At 40.8% G+C, this 17,967-nt stretch overlaps 3 protein-coding genes across 3 annotated transcripts; 2 read left to right on the top strand and 1 right to left on the bottom strand.

Moving 5' to 3' along the window:
- Positions 1-56: 56 nt before the first annotated feature.
- On the bottom strand, positions 57-3,021 carry LOC308075065 (transmembrane emp24 domain-containing protein 10-like). Its single transcript, XM_080414657.1, has 5 exons — positions 2,787-3,021; positions 2,008-2,128; positions 1,716-1,789; positions 1,272-1,398; positions 57-671 (listed from the first exon to the last, which is right to left on the bottom strand). The coding sequence occupies exons 1-5, from the start codon at positions 2,976-2,978 to the stop codon at positions 550-552; spliced, it is 636 nt and encodes a 211-aa protein (XP_080270783.1). The 5' UTR covers positions 2,979-3,021; the 3' UTR covers positions 57-549.
- A 1,114-nt stretch (positions 3,022-4,135) lies between these two features.
- On the top strand, positions 4,136-7,071 carry LOC308074571 (protein c-Fos-like; the record flags this gene model as incomplete). The annotated part of the gene is given in 6 exon segments (XM_080414067.1): positions 4,136-4,277; positions 4,280-4,306; positions 4,309-4,442; positions 5,078-5,308; positions 5,671-5,778; positions 5,884-7,071. Coding segments are annotated over 6 exon segments (1,314 nt in total). The 3' UTR covers positions 6,556-7,071.
- Positions 7,072-9,578: 2,507 nt separating this feature from the next.
- Positions 9,579-15,586, top strand: LOC308074014 (jun dimerization protein 2-like). The gene is made up of 4 exons (XM_080413350.1): positions 9,579-9,747; positions 12,474-12,691; positions 13,065-13,169; positions 13,549-15,586. Exons 1-4 carry the CDS (start codon positions 9,651-9,653, stop codon positions 13,732-13,734), a joined length of 606 nt encoding a protein of 201 aa, XP_080269476.1. The 5' UTR covers positions 9,579-9,650; the 3' UTR covers positions 13,735-15,586.
- Positions 15,587-17,967: the final 2,381 nt, after the last annotated feature.

Raw genomic sequence — 17,967 nt, 5'->3', positions numbered from 1 at the left:
GTTACAAACTCTTTCCTCACTGATTTAGAGTAGACAACTCAGACTGGCACATAATATTTAGGAATATTTTTTTAATCAATGGGAATCTTATTTTACACTTAAATAACTTGATAATTGATGCACTTGGTAGATATACAAAATTACATCTTATTCTTGCCATTGTACAACAGGAGAATTGCATACTGTCATTGTGTTGTTCAGCATACACTATTGCCTTTAAGTACAAAATAAACTGTCAAAACAATTAAATGATACAACTTCACTGAATAAAACAGGCAACCATTGAAATAAATTACATTGATTTTCTTTTTTTAACCACTTAAATGTATTTCAGAAATGGCTAAAATAGCTTATTTACAAGCTCACGTGTTGCATTGCAACACATTTTGAGCCTGTAGATTAGCCATTTAGTTTGACCAATAATTATAACATAGCCCTAAATAGGGACACCAGGTTGAAGGTGGTTTAAGGGGATGGATGGTCTGAAAAATAGAAAGGTGCGGCTCAAATTGTCCATTAAAATGTTTCCAGTCCACTTGGCTTTCTATCTCACTCAATCAACTTCTTTGCCTTGAAGAATTGTCTCAGATAGAAGACTTGCCATGTCGCCAGACCCATCAAGCAGCACATAGAGAAGACGCTAAAGTACAGCACTCGGGTGTTGGTGGATTCTGTAAGGCAGACAGAAAATGACACCTTAAATATCAGTAAACCTTGGGTCACCACTAGATGACTGGATAGTGCGTGACTGCGTCAACCACATATTTACAACATCCCTGCTTTGATTCCAAGTGAAGACCTGTGTTTCATGTCTTTTTGTCCCCTCTGACCATTTAAGTTATAGGTTTACTATCATCCATAAAGCAGTAATATACAAGTATGGGCATTACAATAGTTAAAGACCCTGGAGTTTATCCAAGCGCAAAGGGAACCAGAACATACTGCAGTAAAGAGTGACTTTCAACGGTTCACAGAATGGCTGTGTAATGGTTGAGGCTGGCATTTTTAACCAACTCCCTCCCAACTCTGGCGGGGAATCACAGCAGTATTGCTGCTTATTGACCGCAATGTTTATCTATTTATTCATTTAAATTGTTGACCAAACTTTCTTGTTGTCTGTAAATAAGGCTGGGTATGTAATAAACTTATCATCTGGCATTTGTCACACAGGCCCTCTGTGTTAAATCAACAATGAAAGCCCGGGGTGATAATCTACATCTGTTTATTCATTATTGATCCTGATCGCTTTGGACATGTTAAGAACCACTTACCGTTTGTGTCTCGCATATCTTCCTCGCGCTTCTTCATATAGGCAAAGTCATTTACGACTGACTCTGACAAATCCTCAAGACGTCTCAGCTCCACCTCCAGGGGCTTCAGCTTCTCTACTTTTGCAATCTAATAAAGATGTAACAAGAGAGAGAGATCAATTAATTACCCCAGATGTTAATATAGAATGACAGAGAAGACAAACATGCACATCCCAGGTGCTGGGCGACGATCAGTGCAGGAAAAATTGAAGAATTATAGAAATAATAAACGCTCGCCCACTGTACGGGCTCTAACGATAAATTGCTTTATTGCACCCAAAACATCTGTACTGATTTTTAATTACAGCGTGTGAGCGTTCTATTATTTCTATAATAATTGTTTCTTTTTCCAATATAGAATGACTAGTCATAAAACTTAAATGTACTGTTGATATCCGCCCTTACCCCCTCATAGTTCTTGGCCTCCACTCCATGCTTCATGTCCAAATTGACCAGTTGGTCTGGACCTTTTAGTATGCCTGATGCCAAGAAATTATGACATTATTAGTCTAGTAGCCTATATCACATTTCCTCTGCAATTTCAGTAACATCTCTAGTCTCCAGTGTGCCACCAATAGAAAATGCATGTTTTATTTCCTTTGTGCACCTTGTGAAGTGAACTAGTGCCATTTTGAGTTGAATTCCATTTGAATCACATGAAGAGCTCTAAAACATTTTATATAAAAGTTAAACCCACCCATTTGAGATTTACTTTCAAAGCAAACCTCAAACATGTCATAATCCTCTGTTGTAAAGGCAAATTTCCCCTTTGAGGCGCCCTCCTTGTGATACAAAGTGTGGCCAGCTGAATCTGTGATCTGGAGGAGAAAACAGCTGTTAGTTATCTGGAAACGAGCGTGGTGTAAAGTAATCAAGTACATTTACTCAAGTACTGTACTTAAGTACAATTTTGAGGTTCATTTACTAAACTGGAGTATTTCCAATTTTCTATACTTTTACTCCACTACAATTATTTCTTGAAAACTTGAGTTACTAGTTACTTTCTAAAACATACATTAATCAGTTCAGATCTATAATATACTTTGGCTACTTGAAAATAGCCGATCTACAAGCTCACTTGCGATGCATTGTGAGCTTTTGTAATCTGCTATTTTCAAAGGATTTTACACATTTGGAAACTTGTGAAATGGGACTGTCTGCATAATGAGTACTTTTACTTGTAGTAGCTACTTAAGTATATTTTGATACCAATACTTTTGTACTTTTACTCAAGAGAATTTTGAATAGTGGTACTTTAACTTGTAACAGCATTTCTACATTGCTACTTTTACTTAAGTAAAACATTTGAGTACTTTTACCACCACTAGAAACGAGCAACAGTCTGTTATTATAGCGCATCAACACGTATAACAGCTCATCAGTTCATATTAATCCAAAGTTCCAAACCAGTCAACCTTCAATTGTGGTATATTGAGTGATATATTGTGGATGTACTGGGAGAGAGCGACGTGTTACCTTCAGATTGGCTCTTGTGTCTGGCTGTTCGCTCACTTCGTATTCCCCGGTAACCAGCACGTTTTTGTGGATCTCTTCCTGCACGCATTTCCGAACATTGGCCGGCAGGTAGAACGTGATGGGAAGCACGGAGTCACAGAGAAGCAGAGGAATCAACATCAACACACACGTCCTGCTCGACATGCTGTCCATCGCTGTATTGTTGTCAGTAGCAGATCTGTGCGTTGGCAGTGTGTCACACACACACTACAGTTCCGGGTTATATCACGTGATTTCACCGCCCACACGAGGATGAGTGGGCGTCGCTTGTCAAAAAGAACAGATCGACAAGCTGCTGCAATGTAGAAATACTCGATGATTACGTTACATTGAGTATTTATAATGTGCACTAAAACAGGCGTTATAGCAACTATTAATTGGTAACAGAAAACCTTTGTTTTTTTCATACGTCCACGTTCCTTTTAGCACACATACTTCATTTGGAATGAAGCAGATTGTTCCTGACCTGATGGTTGTCATGGGCTGTCAGACAGTGTTAATATTGACAGCAAATTCTGATTTAGTCTTTGTCTTAGTCTTTTGAATAACACACACCATTTAGTTTTAGTCCTCTGGAATTGTAAAATGGTCTAAAGTCTTAGTCAACTAAATGAACGGTGCTGTCAGATCTCAGCAGTTTTGCTAAAGCCAAGAAATTTGTGTTTTATCTCTGTACACACCAAAGTAAACTAAGTACATTTACTCAAGTACTGTACTTAAGTACAATTTTGAGGTATTTTTTACTTTACTGAAGTATTTCCCATTTTCAATACTTTTACTTCTACTCCACTACATCTCAGAGGCAAATATTGTACTTTTACTCCACTACAATTATTTGAAAACTTACTTTGCAGATATAAATTATTATATTATAAAACATACACTTCAGCCTTATTTTTTACATAGGCTATTTGAAAATTGCCGATCTACAAGCTCACAACGCCCCATCACAACACGTGAGCTGTTTTCAAACATTTTAGTACTTTTACTTTTGGTACTTTAAGTATATTTTGATGCAAATACTTTTGTACTTTTACTCAAGTAATATTTTGAACACAGGTCTTTTACTTGTATTTTTATATTGTGGTATTGCTACTTTTACTTAAGTAAAAATTCTGAGTACTTCTTCCACCTCTGCACACCACAGACAATTCTAGCTAGGAAACACTGTGCAAATAACCTATATAAAGGCCTACATTTTGTGCAACGTGATAGTACCCCTAAAAAAATAGCTTGCATCTCAGGATGAAGGCCTATTTCTGATATTTCAGAATTTCATTCATGCGATGATGCGACGCCCCCCTCTGCAGATGGTACAGCCTCGGTTCATTCATAAAATTCTAGCAGAGTATAAAAGGAGGGGCTTGCATTCTTGTCATCCAGTTACCAGGTATAATACCTGGAGAAAGACCCTCATAATTCCGTTTTTAACAAAAGAGGAGGATAGTATTATTATTCCTTTAAGTGGTGGGACATTTCATCTCCATGTACCCCAACAACCTGACGCCTGACATGGATACAGTGTCCACCTGCAGTGTTGGATCTCTTGACGGGGACTGTTGCCAGCTGACTCCAGACGCGAGCTCTCCAGCGTCCTCCTCAGAGAGCAATGCAAAGGTATGGATGGCTTGGATCATTATATTAAAAAATATCAATGAGAGATATAAATCGACATGTAGCACGTACACTGCTGGGCCTGTTTTGGTCTTAAATTAACGCGGAATAACAAATGCTATATATCTTGAAAGTGCGAATACACAATTCGACTGAATGACAATAATTTCCTTATACATTTTTAAAAAAATCTAAATGTTGTTTATTGAGTATTGGATGATCGATTCGGACAGACGTATATATGGGGGGAAATGTCGGCTCGGATTGTTGTGATTTCAGCGTCCTGGGACCAAACGGGAGCGTGTCGATGCAGCGGTTCATTGAGAAAAATAAATCCATTCAGGAGACTCCACAGCATCTCTGCGTCAGTGTTGACGTCAGAAACTATGATAAAGTCAAATATTGATCTGGAGGAAAGCTATTTTGGGATGGGTGTATTTTAAGCTGCTAAACCGTATAGCCTATACCCCGTCTTTGACAATGTAAATTGAGATTAACATATTAGCAGGTTGATTCGGGTCATTATCGTATTATTGTTTCAATAGGATTTATATGAGCGCTCTAATTGTGGAGCAACAGTTTGGTGATTAAATGATCCGTGATATTTTTGAATGCTGCAATTGCTTTTTTTTTTCCAGGAGCTCTGCCAAGATATTATGAACATACAGGACGCCCCTTTTGTCCCAACGGTTACTGCGATTTCCTCCACCCCAGATTTCCAGTGGATGGTCCAGCCTACCATCATCACATCTGTCTCCCCGTCTGTGGGCAGCAAACAAGCCAATGAAGCACAGAGCACTCACCAGGCAACACCCAAAGCAGGCGGGAGCAAGGGCAGGAATACTGCCAGGAAAGGGAAAGCAGAGCAGGTAGGTTTTAGCTCACACATCATGAAGCATTTAGCCTGCTGTTGGCCATAAGTGGCCACAGAGCACATTTACATGCAGTGTGTTATGGTCTCAGTTTGTTGTGTGTACAGCAGCACCTTCCTGTGCAAGTGTGCATGCTCCTCAGGAGCTGTTTGCTGGCAGTGTGCCTTCCTCACAGGCAGTCAATTTGTATTCAGGTCACAGCAAGTCTGCAACAATGGTCTATTTTTAGACGCATTGCAGAGAAAGATGCTTTTGCCACTCTTCAAAGGGTGAATTGGCAGCGAATGTGGTGGACCTACAGATACAAAATGGCCAGATCTTTCAAGGTAATGACTGGATGCTTTTCCTAAACCTCCCAGCTCTCTCCAGAAGAGGAGGAGAAGAAGAGAGTAAGGAGAGAGAGGAATAAAATGGCTGCAGCCAAGTGTCGCAACCGACGGAGAGAGCTCACCGATACATTGCAGACTGTAAGTAAACAAAGCTGTTTGTTCAGCTGTTATTTGTCATTTTATATTACTGAACTGTAGGTATACTTCCCTTTTGGCTAAATTTGGATACTAATCTTTTTGAAGGAGACAGACGAGCTTGAGGTGGAAAAGGCAGCCCTGCAGACTGAAATAGCCAACCTCCTCAAAGAGAAAGAGAGGCTCGAGTACGTCCTCACCACACACAAACCTGTGTGTCAAATACCAGAAGAGCTGGAGTCCATGTTCCAGGATCCCACTGGGTCCCCAGAGCTTCAGCCCAATCAAGATGATGACAAGCCTCCAGATGATGGCACCCAGGAAGCACCATCACTCCAGGACATGGACCTCCCCAGCGACCCGTCCACGGCAATCTCTGGGAACTCAAACATCTTGCTGTGTGCCAGTGCCGAAATCAACATTTGCGACCTCGAACCTTCTTTGGACATGAAGGAGGGTCTGCTGGACAATCTGATAGCCTGCAGCGTGGAGGAGAAAACCCCCATGGAGACAGCGCGGTCAGTCCCAGACATAGACTTGAGCAGCTCTCTCGGGGTTTCGGACTGGGAGACCTTATACAAGTCTGTTTCAGGGGATCTGGAGCCCCTGAGCACTCCTGTGGTAACCTCGACCCCCACCTGTAGCAGTTACTTGTCTGTGTTCACATTTTCGTGTCCCGAACTGGACTCCCTCGCAGAGGAATTAGACAGTCATAGAGGTGGAGGTAGCAAGGCTGAATCTGTTGATATCCTCAACTCTCCAACTCTCCTTGCCTTATAATTTACAGAGTGAAGCTATTGGTCTTATCTTATCGCTGTGATTTATTTTTCTCTTTTTCTCTCAGATTCCTGACTTTGAGATTATATTGATCATATATGCCACAGTATGCTGTAACACTTCAAGGATTACATTCATGAAATGTCTTGTGTGTGACTAAGCAAAGTATAAACTTTCTCCTGATACATACAGAACGATGTAGCTCAAAGCATGGCTTTTAATTTTACAGAAGGGGTTGAAATAAGTTATGGTTTTAATCGCATGCTGAGAAATTCCAAATAATTTTCAAAGCTCATATATCTATATATTTGATCTGTTATGAGATCTAGGCTGTATCGTGGAATTGAATGTTATAGTATGGTTTTGTGTTTTGATGTCAATAGCATATTGATAGTTGTGGATGTTGTGTTAAAGTATCCACCCATGTTAAGTACATGCATACCTCAATGTCATCGACTGTGGTTTTACCTCATTGTTCAAATGTTTAGAGTTTTCCATGAAAACATCCAGTGCTATATCTATCAAGATGTAATTTATGATGATTTATTTTTTTACCTTTCAGATTTTGACTTATTTGTCAAATTACAACAAAACAAAAACAAAAAATGTAAAATGAGCATTGATTGCTTATTTATGCTGAATAATCACAATAAATCATTTTGAGTGATGTATGATGCATTTGATGCTGGCCTTTGCGATCTCCTTTTCAGTTAAAGGCTTTATTCATTATAGCTTCTATTCTATTATAGATGATTTAGCCAAATGCTGTTTGTTTAAACTTGTAATAGGTGGAGGGACAATGAACCAGCAATTACAGTACCCCTCCCTCCGGTTGTTAAATATTGGTGTCTATAGATTATATGTAAACACATATTTCTTTCAGTATATCCATATCTTTCTATAGCTTTATACCTATATATCTATCTACCATATAGCTTGTCTATTTGGGTGAATAATAACTGGAATATAACTGGATAATAACAAGGAAATTGTTATTTCCTTGCTTACGAGGGAAAGGTTGCAACAGGCATTCAGGGGTGGAAAGTAACTTTAAAGTAATTTTACTCAAGTACTGCATACTTAACTACAATTTTACTTGAGTATTTAGGTGTCTTTATACTTTATACTGTACATCTCCACTATTTATCTCAGAGGCAAGGTAAATATAGGGGTCTAAATTTGGGTCCTTCAGGTCTCTCAGCATCACACAAAGAAGTGCATATCTCTGCTTCTGAACATGCTAGCTTCATATGTCTATACCTTGGTTTTCCAGGCTGTACAACCACCAGATATGACCTGTGCTCAATATGTGCACTTTGTGGGTAGGCTGCCCCTTTTCCCAAAACAACCTTTTTTGGAATCCAACCAAATTAAATTAGGTTATATATTTATTATGATGGGATTTTTTGCACATGAAGCTTGAAAAATGCCTTTACTGTTTACATGTACATCTTCACTCCATGTCCTCATCCAAATTTTGCCTTTACTGTAGGTCTACATGTACATCTTCACTATGTCCTCATCCAAAATTTGGTGCTGACACACACACACACACACACACACACACACACACACACACACACACACACACACACACACACACACACACACACACACACACACACACACACACAGCATGGACACAGCTGTTGAGTGACTCCAATTTATTATTTTGAAATCACCAAACAATATCATGAGTTGCTCTTTTCAACTTAAATACTTGTATGTAATTGTCATATGGTTTGGTATTGGGATATGATCTTTCAGACTAGTGGCCCAGCCAGCCTGTAACAATGTGATGAAACATGTGGCAAACTGGCAGCTAACAAATAAGTGACAGAAAGATTGGTTTTGTAAGTGATCATGACTGAATGGGTGTTTGGCAGTATTGTGGGCTGCTGTAAGAGCAGGGTGCCCCAGAGTGAAGAAAAAGGACCAGGTTACCATTTAAAAGCAGAGTTCAGAATTCAGGTTACATACATGTGATAGAGTCAGATAGACTGTCTCAGAGACATGAGTGAGCATGCTTATAACAGTCTCTAGATTAGAATTCCTAAATCACATGATTGTGTCAATGCACGTTTTTTGTAGACCTTGTTGTCAGGTCCCAATATTGGCTATTAATGAATATTCACAATTCAACATCACAAACATCACAATTCAAAACTCTTAGGAGATTGACACAAAAAACAGTGTCACAAAAGTGCTGGATCTTCTTGTGAGCTCAACCAGTCACTGCACTGTAACATGCCATTATCAATCTCTGACCTGAAATATTCTTAGAAAGAGTTGCCATACAGTTAGAGCACAGTTGGACTAACAAAGGATAACACACACACACACACACACACACACACACACACACACACACACACACACACACACAACACACACACACACACACACACACACACACACACACACACACACACACACACACACACACACACATGCAGAGAGAGAAAGAAAGAGAGAGAGCTTAGGTATATAGCAACAGAATTATATCTTGCTGTATTTATTCATTTGTTTGTTTACTTAGCCTATTCATTCACTCCACTCTGCAGCGTTACATTATACCAGTGGTTCTCAAACTGGGGTCCAGCCAGGGACCCCCAGGGGCCCTTGAGGAGTTACATAACTGTAACTCTGATACAAATGGAACCAAATGGACCCATTTGGTTCCATTTGTACACTCTCAGAGTTAGGATGTCGTAGTACAGATTGGGGTCCCCGAGATCAAAATGGTATCAAATGGGGGTCCATGGCCTAATGCTTATCAAACTGGGGGATCTTGAAATTTAAAAAGTTTGACAACCACTGCATTAATGTATACCACTGACAGCAGGCCTGCCATTCAAGTGTGAGGCTTCATCCTTACACATATTATGTGGGTGCGTTTGTTTTGTGTTTCTATGGGAGGAGGAGCGGTAGGACTTCCCTACTTTCTTTCTTTCTGCCCCCACCACTTCTTCTTGTACTTTAACATCCCCTCTCTCTCTCTCTCTCTCTCTTACGTTTGGCTGGCATCACACACAACCGAATTTCCGCATTCCCCAAAAAATCCTCCCAGACTGGGATCACACATTTTAAACGCGCTGATGCAACGATTTCCACTTTTTAAAATCTACTCTCGACCTTCTTCTTCATCCGACCAGAAGAGAGGAGGACATCTGTTGCACCTGGGATCAAAGTCAGGTCGGTGGCAAAAAAAAACAACTTCAACTGTCTGCAACTAAAATAGTTGCGATCTTGAGAAGAAGAAAAAAACAGTGCATGTTGGCGCGCCACGGCACGCATGGGTCCTAATGAGCCCCGTATTAAAAAAACAGCACCGATCTCTTGTTTTCGTATTCAATGCATCAATCTGATCGATGTGATTTTCGGCGTTACGGCAGCACCAACATGCTGTGTTCTTGAGCATGCTGGAGCGTTGCATTTTCTTTTGTTTGCATGCTGTTAATAGCCTATATATATGTGTGCAAGATTCGTGACTCACACACTATTCTGTACACAATGTTCTTATTCCGTGTATGTGTTGTTATGTGTCGTGGTGGTATTTTTGGATGTCGCTTTTCGGGATGCGATCAGCCACGGGGGGAAGGAGACAAAAAAAAAAGAATCCCCCGAAACAAGAGGCTCTGACGGGTTTATGGCTGCAGAGCAGCTCTCTCTCTCTCTCTCTCTCTCTCTCTCGCAAGGGTAAAGACAGCCCGATCTGTACTTCGTCGCGTGCCGGTGTCGCGTGCCGAAAATACGCAGATCTACAAGCTCACAGCGCGTCGCTGCCGCGACGCGTTGTGAGCTTGTAGGTCGGCTATTTTCGGCGCGCGACACCGGCGCGCGACGAAGTACGACGCGAGCGTTTAAAAGTTACGTAAGATCAGATGAATGCAAGCGCTGAAGGAAAAACTTCCGCTTTGAAATTGACCCATGACTCAAAGTCTGGCGCGTTACAATAGTGCTGTTATTCTTATTATATAGGACTGTTATGTCTTGTCCAGTGGTGGAAAAAGTACTCACTTAAGTAAAGTATCAATACTGCAATGTAGAAATACTCTGTTACAAGTTAAAAGTCCGGAATTCAAAATTTACTTGAGTAAAAGTACAAAAGTATTGGTATCAAAATGTCTTAAAGTACCAAAAGTAGAAAGTACTCAGAATGCTGAATGTCCCATTTCACAACTTTTAAATTGTATAAAAATCTTTTGAAAATAGCAGATCTACAAGCTCACAATTTTCAAAAGTAAATGTAACAATAATCAAAATCTACAAAGTAACTAGTAACTCAAGTTTTCAAATATTTGTAGAGGAGTAAAAGTACAATATTTGCCTCTGAAATGTAGTGGAGTAGACGTAAAAAAAACTGGAAATACTTCAGTAAAGTAAAAATACCTCAAAATTGTAAATGTAGCCTACTTAGTTACTTTCCACAAATGCTTTTTAACATAAGATACCATATGAGGTGTAATATTATTAGCCGAAGTAGGCTAGGGGGAAATCAAGAATCAGCTAAAGAGAGAGAGAGTGAGAGAATGCATTATTTTATTTTTGTTACGAATTTCACACTTATTCACATCTTTCAAAACCTGCCCACCCACCACCCAGTTTGACCAAGATTTCACTGGGTTTTCTTTACCTTTATTTTGGGGAACTTTAAAAAGACTTATTTATGTCAGATAATTTGTGTCTGTATCTCAGTCTTAATGACAGCTAAGTAATCTAAGTAGTCTATTATAAAAACAAAATCGGACAAGAACTCAAGATAAATTTGCTTTGTTGTGTATCAAGTGATATTTGAAAAAAACATCTTGCCCTGTAACTGTAGCGCAAGAGTCGCTGAATGGTAATAATAATAATAATAATCATCATAACAATAATAATAATTATAATAATATTTTAAAACATTTTATTTGTAACACACCTTTCATACCAAAACATGCAGCTCAAAGTGCTTTGCATTAAAGATTTTCTTTTTTCTTTTTTTTACAAAACAGGAAACATAATTTATTCTTATATCCTGTTTACCTCTATTCACACACCTTTCTCACTGTCTCTGGTCTTGGTTGAGGAATTAGTGTCTTGAAATTAGGGCATTTCACAGATAAAGTAGGCCTATTATGTGTAAGTTTAAGCAGGTGCTATAAATCCTGTAATTATGTGTGTAGGTTTGAGCAGAGCCTGTTGAACTGAATTCAATACAACTCTAAACATAACATGAACTCTAAGTGCCATTGGGTTAGATATTCATTTCTTGGTATTAAATATAGGGCATATGCTTTGGAACCATTATCCTTTATTCCAGCAGCCACATTCCACTTCCCTGACATGAAGAGCCGGCCTCACAGGGAGGAAAACATGGGTGACGGGTGTTTCTTGGCAAGGACCGGCTTTAGCCCTCTATGGGATAGAGGGGAATTTGTCTGAGTGTACTTTTGTGCAGCGCTGTACATCTCTGTCTGGGCCTCTTTGGGGATAAAAAAAAAATAGTAAACCCTGCCAAGATCTCTGTAAATGGAAGTATACATCCATTCCAGAAAAAAGAGAGGCAAAAATAATGAAATGGCCTAATGGGAGACAGCCTCTGCCTGCTGCTCCTACAACAGGACAGCGATTCATTAGAGTATGGCCAGTCCGACTGCCAGGAAGACTGAGTGTACCTTGGAAAGAACCTCCTTTAAGCCCTTTAACAGAGTGAAGTTGAAGGGGACCGATTATACCTGGCTCCAATCCCATTTCTAATCCATGTACATGTATGTATGTTATAGAGATAAAGGTGTACAATAACAATATTGTTCACAGTACCTAACAACTTTGACAGTGACACGTTAGTCAGAGGAGAGCATGCAGGAACACACCTTTTTAATTTGGCACATTACTGGTTTTAAGTGCCTTACTGAGAGTTTCTCCCCATTTCCCTCCAGCTGTGGTCACGACCGAGCCTGACACGATGCCAGGACAAATCCCAGATCCATCTGTAACAGCTGGCTCTCTGCCCAGCCTGGGCCCTCTGGCTGGAATTTCAGCCACTACGCTGACTGACCAGTTCAAATTCGGTGACCTCCAGGAATTGGGGACCATGCTTTCACCTCTGCACTTCTTGGGCAAGCTGGGGAAGAGATCCCTGGCCATCAAGACAGAGGTGAGGAGTGCTTAGAGTTGCAACTCCATCTAGCGGGTGTAGCAGAGTAGCCCTGCCTGGACACTGGAAATATAAGTAAAATCTGGGTTACACCATGGCATGGCTGCAAAATTAACCTTAACCTTTTTTTGTTTAACAATCACAATAGAATTGAACATTGTTTCCGATGTCAATACCATATTACATATTTCTTACACAGGCAATACGCTATTATGTAAACTTGGCCTACTGTGACAGTTATTCTGTTTTATGTTAAAGTCTTTGTTGTCAGAGATGTGATGTCTGGGCAAAGTGAGAATTGCGACTAACATTTAGTGAAATTTTTATCCAACCCATATATTACATTTGTAACTATTTTATTTGTTCTTTTTAGAGAGATGAGGAGGACGATAGGAGGAAACGAAGGCGAGAGAAGAACAAGGTGGCTGCTGCACGATGTCGAAACAAAAAGAAGGAGAGGACAGACTATCTACAAAAGGTAAGACATTCATGTTTTTGAATTCCTGCCTACAATCTTTTGCCTCTTTAACCTGCCTTTATTTGCCTGTTGATTTATTTTTCATTTTCTTACCTCTTTAAAGTTGGAATCTATCTTTTATGTCCTACCTGGGATTCGAACCTGGGTCTCCCAAATTTCCAGTCAGATTCCCATGGTCAGGGGAGATATTGAGCTTATGAGCTTTAGGCAACTCTACCTGTCAACCAGTAGACCTACCTGACGCCAGGGTAAACATTTCTCAATTAAATAATAGGGGAGACCACGTCCAGCCACTGCATATGTACTAGATAACTCTACCGATTGGTTAAAATAACTTTTGGCTTTGGTTTCAATAATAATTTTCCTCTGCCTGTGTTAGGAGTCAGAACGACTAGAGATGATGAACTCTGACCTCAAAGCCCAGATTGAGGAGTTGAAGCACGAGCGTCAGCAGCTGATCGTCCTGCTTAACCGCCATCGTCCCACATGTATTGTCAGGACGGACAGCGTCAAAACCCCAGAGAGCGAAGTAAACCCCTTACTGGAACAGCTGGAGGCCAAGTAATGCTTTATTTTGCTCCGTCATACGATGGCATCACACAACTAAGTATGAATCAGGCTTTAAAGTGTGACCATTTACCACGGGTTCTGTTTAGAGTCAAGAAGCAGCACTTATCTCCAGGTCTTGGCCACAGAGGGGGCCCAGCTAAGCACTCCTGCCTTGAAACACAGGCCTTAAACCACATGAGATCGGATACTGTACTGGCAGTTGAAAAATGTCATTCTTTCTTTTGCTGTTCAGTGTGGTTGTCATTCAGGGTCACATAACTTCACCCACTGTCAATTTAAAGTAGCTGGAGTCAACGGGCTAAGGGCACGGTCACACATGTGCGAATAAAATATTCTCCTCCTGTTCACTTTCATTCTAATCTCGCATCACTTTCCGCAGTAGCTGTGGAAAGCCACATTAACCAATCTTATCTGGTCTAGAACCCACCTACTGTATCCGGTAATTTGCACACACACATACCACAGATGCATAAGATCTAGACCCGTCAACCAATAGCAAAGAAGTGTGTGTGGATGACCCCACTTGGCTGTCATTGGCTGCCGTTTTCTAAGTGAGTGCTCTTGTGTGACCAACCACCACATCAACTCAAACGGACTACAAACCAGTGAATTGATTTCCGTGTATGTCACATTCTGCACTGTCCACATTCAGCACGATAAGATAGGAATTTTGCTAGCCTCGCGTGGCCAGACAATATCACACGACACACTGCGTGGATATTAGTCTGGTCCCTATCAACGATAGATTTTTTCCCAAGGGGTGGTTACAAAAAGATCCAAACCTATTGGTTAGACCTAAAACCAATCAGAGCAGTGCTTCCTGCTACGTCACACACAAGCGCCGGTGCTGAAATAGTAAACAACGAAAGCTAGCTCCACTCGTATTTAGTCTGGTAACCAGATGAAACTATTCTTAACACATCTTTCTTTCCAACAAAAGCTTTAAGGGCAATTGTTTGTTCGTCTTTTAGAAAATAAATATTTTCTAACGCGTTTACCGATGCTATGGCGGCGTCCATCTTTGTTGAGAAAAACTGAAAATGAGTCTCCTGCATTGTACGTCATTGCTCTAAATAAGGTGATAAGCCCGCCCACATTTGGATACTGGGCCCTGATTGGTCCCTCACGACTTCGGAGGGAGAGAAATGAAATCTCTATTGAGGGGGGCCAGACCTAATCTGCCGAGGGCTAAAGTGCGATGCAATTTTGCAAATGCAGATTCGTCTGGAACCAGGCTCGAATTTTGCCTCAACAGGCGATCGTCATTCGCCTGTCGCACGTGTGTGACCATATCCTAATAGTACAGTCAGACCTAACTTTGAGTCTGCCTATGTGGCCGTCTTTCTGCAATGGTTTTCAATGGGCATGGAGCGGATAGCCACGCAATGGAAACAAAACGGTCCGTTCCCATAGAAAACCATTGCAAAAACACGGCCACATAGGCAGAAAAAAAGTTAGGTGTGACCGTACCCTAACACATTTACACAGGAAAATAAATGTACCAAATTTTCATGCACAATTTCTCTAGCCCATAGGCACAGTCACAACTATTATTAGACATACACAGATTGTCTTTTTTTATTTTTGTGGCCTTTTGTGGTACATTGATTGATCAGTTGTTTTTTGTCTATCTTGAATGGCGCAGGCGTCATTTATGCACATACTGTATGTACTGTTTACATTATAGTGAAATTTATTCCTGTTACCATATCTTTGCTCCCAGTTATGTTTATGGTTTTTTATACTTTTTGTATATGATGTCATATAGGCGTATAAGCTATCACAAGATGTGATGCATTTTGTATTTCTGCAAGAAATAAATGTATATAGTTTCTTTTCTACTTGAACTTTTGTGATAACATTTCTAACTTCACAAGATAAGAGAAGGTAAACCTTTATTGACCCTCGGAGGGAAATTCAAGTATCATAGCAGCAACAGAAGTGAGAATGAAACACAGGTGGGGTAGGTAAGAGTAAGAGTAGGAGTATAATGAAACTGATATGAGGTTACCACAAAATAAAATATGCTATCCAAATTATAATAAGCTCTGTTCAGTACAGTTACAACTAGAAAAAGTGCTCCTCGGAGCACAAGTCTCCGCCAGGTCAGGTAGGTTATTATGGCCTCCTGGTGGCGCTATAATAGGCCAATGTGAAAATGTTTCCATTTCTTCTTAGGCTTTTCACAGCAATCGGACACTGCATTCATGATTTTGTTCCAAAAATGTGGTGTGCTAAATTAGACCTGCTGGTGGCGCTACAACAGGCCAATGTGAAAAGGGGGGCATTTATTCCTCGGCCTAGTGGGAATGTGCGTACAAAATTTCATTTTAGCGCTCATGATTTGAGGAATTTTGCAAACTTTGTAAGGCAATGTTAGGCAAGTAGGATGGAATATGAAATATCGGACACATCCATCTTGATCACATGACTATAGAGATACTGTGTACCGATTTACGTGTTTTTTGGACAGAATCTGAAGGAGTAAGAAGAAAACATTTGCTTTACAAAAGTCAGCCTCCTGGTGGCGCTCTAAAATTTGATTTACAGTGTCAAAAAAGCTGCTAATATCCAAGGATGCTTTGGCGGCAGCGGATAGCACTAAATTCAGCCGGTGAGAATTGCAGTGTACATAAACTGCGCTCGGAAAGGTTTCTTTTAGGAGCGCTTGCACACCTCCCTTGTGCCCTGACATGACAGATGCTCCATCACAGCAAAGCCCAACACAGAGTTTTGGATCCAAGTCGAGAGGTTCAATGATTTCCAAAATCTTGTCTGTGATGCCCCGTGCAGTCAAATCTGCGGTGTCAAGGAATCCTACTGCCCGCTCTTTGATGAGTCCTCCATCCAGGAATCGAATACAAACTGCAACTAGTTCCCGTTTGGAAAGATCTTTATACTCATCTGCGAGTAGTGCAAAATATTGTCCACCGAGTTCAGCCTTTATTTTACCAAGCAGGACTGATGCTGAAGCCTCAAGCAGCTCGTCCTGAATGCGGTGGCTTGTCATCGTAGCATTTCTTGGCATTTTTGTGTCATATCTTTGGTCATAATGCGTCGTGTGGTTGAATATGGTTAAGAAACACCCCGGGTTGAGCGACTCCGCCGTTTCGTCGTGTCCTCTCAGTGGAATTCCCATCTTTGCGCAAAGCATAACTACATCCAAACTCAGTTTAACTTGTTCCCTGTGTCGATCAAAAAATGTGTCATCTCCATGCATTTGGTTCAGTACAGTTCCACGGCTCTTTGGCCCATGACTGGCCTTAAAGGCCTCCAGCTTCTGTAATGCAATGCCATGCGGGTTGCTCCGATCATGTTTTATGCAGGCATTTCCCAGATTTTTCCAATTGTTGTACCCATCTCTTGTAAATTTAGAGTCCACATGCACCTCAGGGAAATGTCGACATGGTTTACAAAAAACAGAGTCTCCTTTCTTGCTATATTCAAGCCATGGGTATTGTTGATACCATCTGCTGCTGTATGCGCGTAATTTCCCATTTATTTCAGTAGCTGGGAATTTTGTTAGCTGTGGTTGAGTTGCTGGTTCTTCCATAGCTGATAAATCATCCCCGAACCCGACGTTAGTGGGCGCCGTAGGAATGGATGCAAAAGCAGCAGCCCTAGCCTCTGTGTGCCCCTCCAGTGGGGGTGGTGGTGGTGGTGGTGTTGGCTCTGAGCCAAGAGCTGCTGCTGCCGTGTCTGCTGCTGGTGTAGGAGGTGGCGGTACAGGTTTAGGCGTCGTCGCGTTTGCTCTGGACAAACTTTTTTTTTCTCGCCGGTGCCATTGCTCTCTCTCTGGCAGTCTCTGGTGTCTCAAGAATCAAAAATGACTCAAGAGAATGAGGCCGAGACATTGTGTGTGTGGCGTTTATATTGTGTGCTTCAATCAGAAACACTCTCGTCTTAGTAGATTCAGTTTACCATTTATTGACACAAATGGAAACAATTAAGCTTGGCATTGAAGCTCCCGCTCTCGGGAGAATATTCACTGAATTTTGTCGAAGCAGCTTGCTAAGCATATATTCAGAGAAAGCTTATACAAATCCCCATAGGGATACAATATGAACAATAAGCAGTATATTGACATATTAGATGACTTAGCAGATATACATGATAATCAACAGTATTTGAGCCTGTAGACTATAATCAAAAAGGTGGAGGCTGGGGTGGAGGAGGCAGCTTAGCAGAAGTGGTCAGCAGCAAGACCAGGAGAGACCTAGAGAATTCG

The sequence above is a fragment of the Gymnoscopelus braueri genome (assembly GCF_963280865.1).
Source record: "Gymnoscopelus braueri genome assembly, chromosome: 19".
NCBI classification, from domain to species: domain Eukaryota; kingdom Metazoa; phylum Chordata; class Actinopteri; order Myctophiformes; family Myctophidae; genus Gymnoscopelus; species Gymnoscopelus braueri.
Note: the sequence above shows the minus strand (reverse complement) of the source record. Positions and strands in the feature narration are given on the sequence as shown.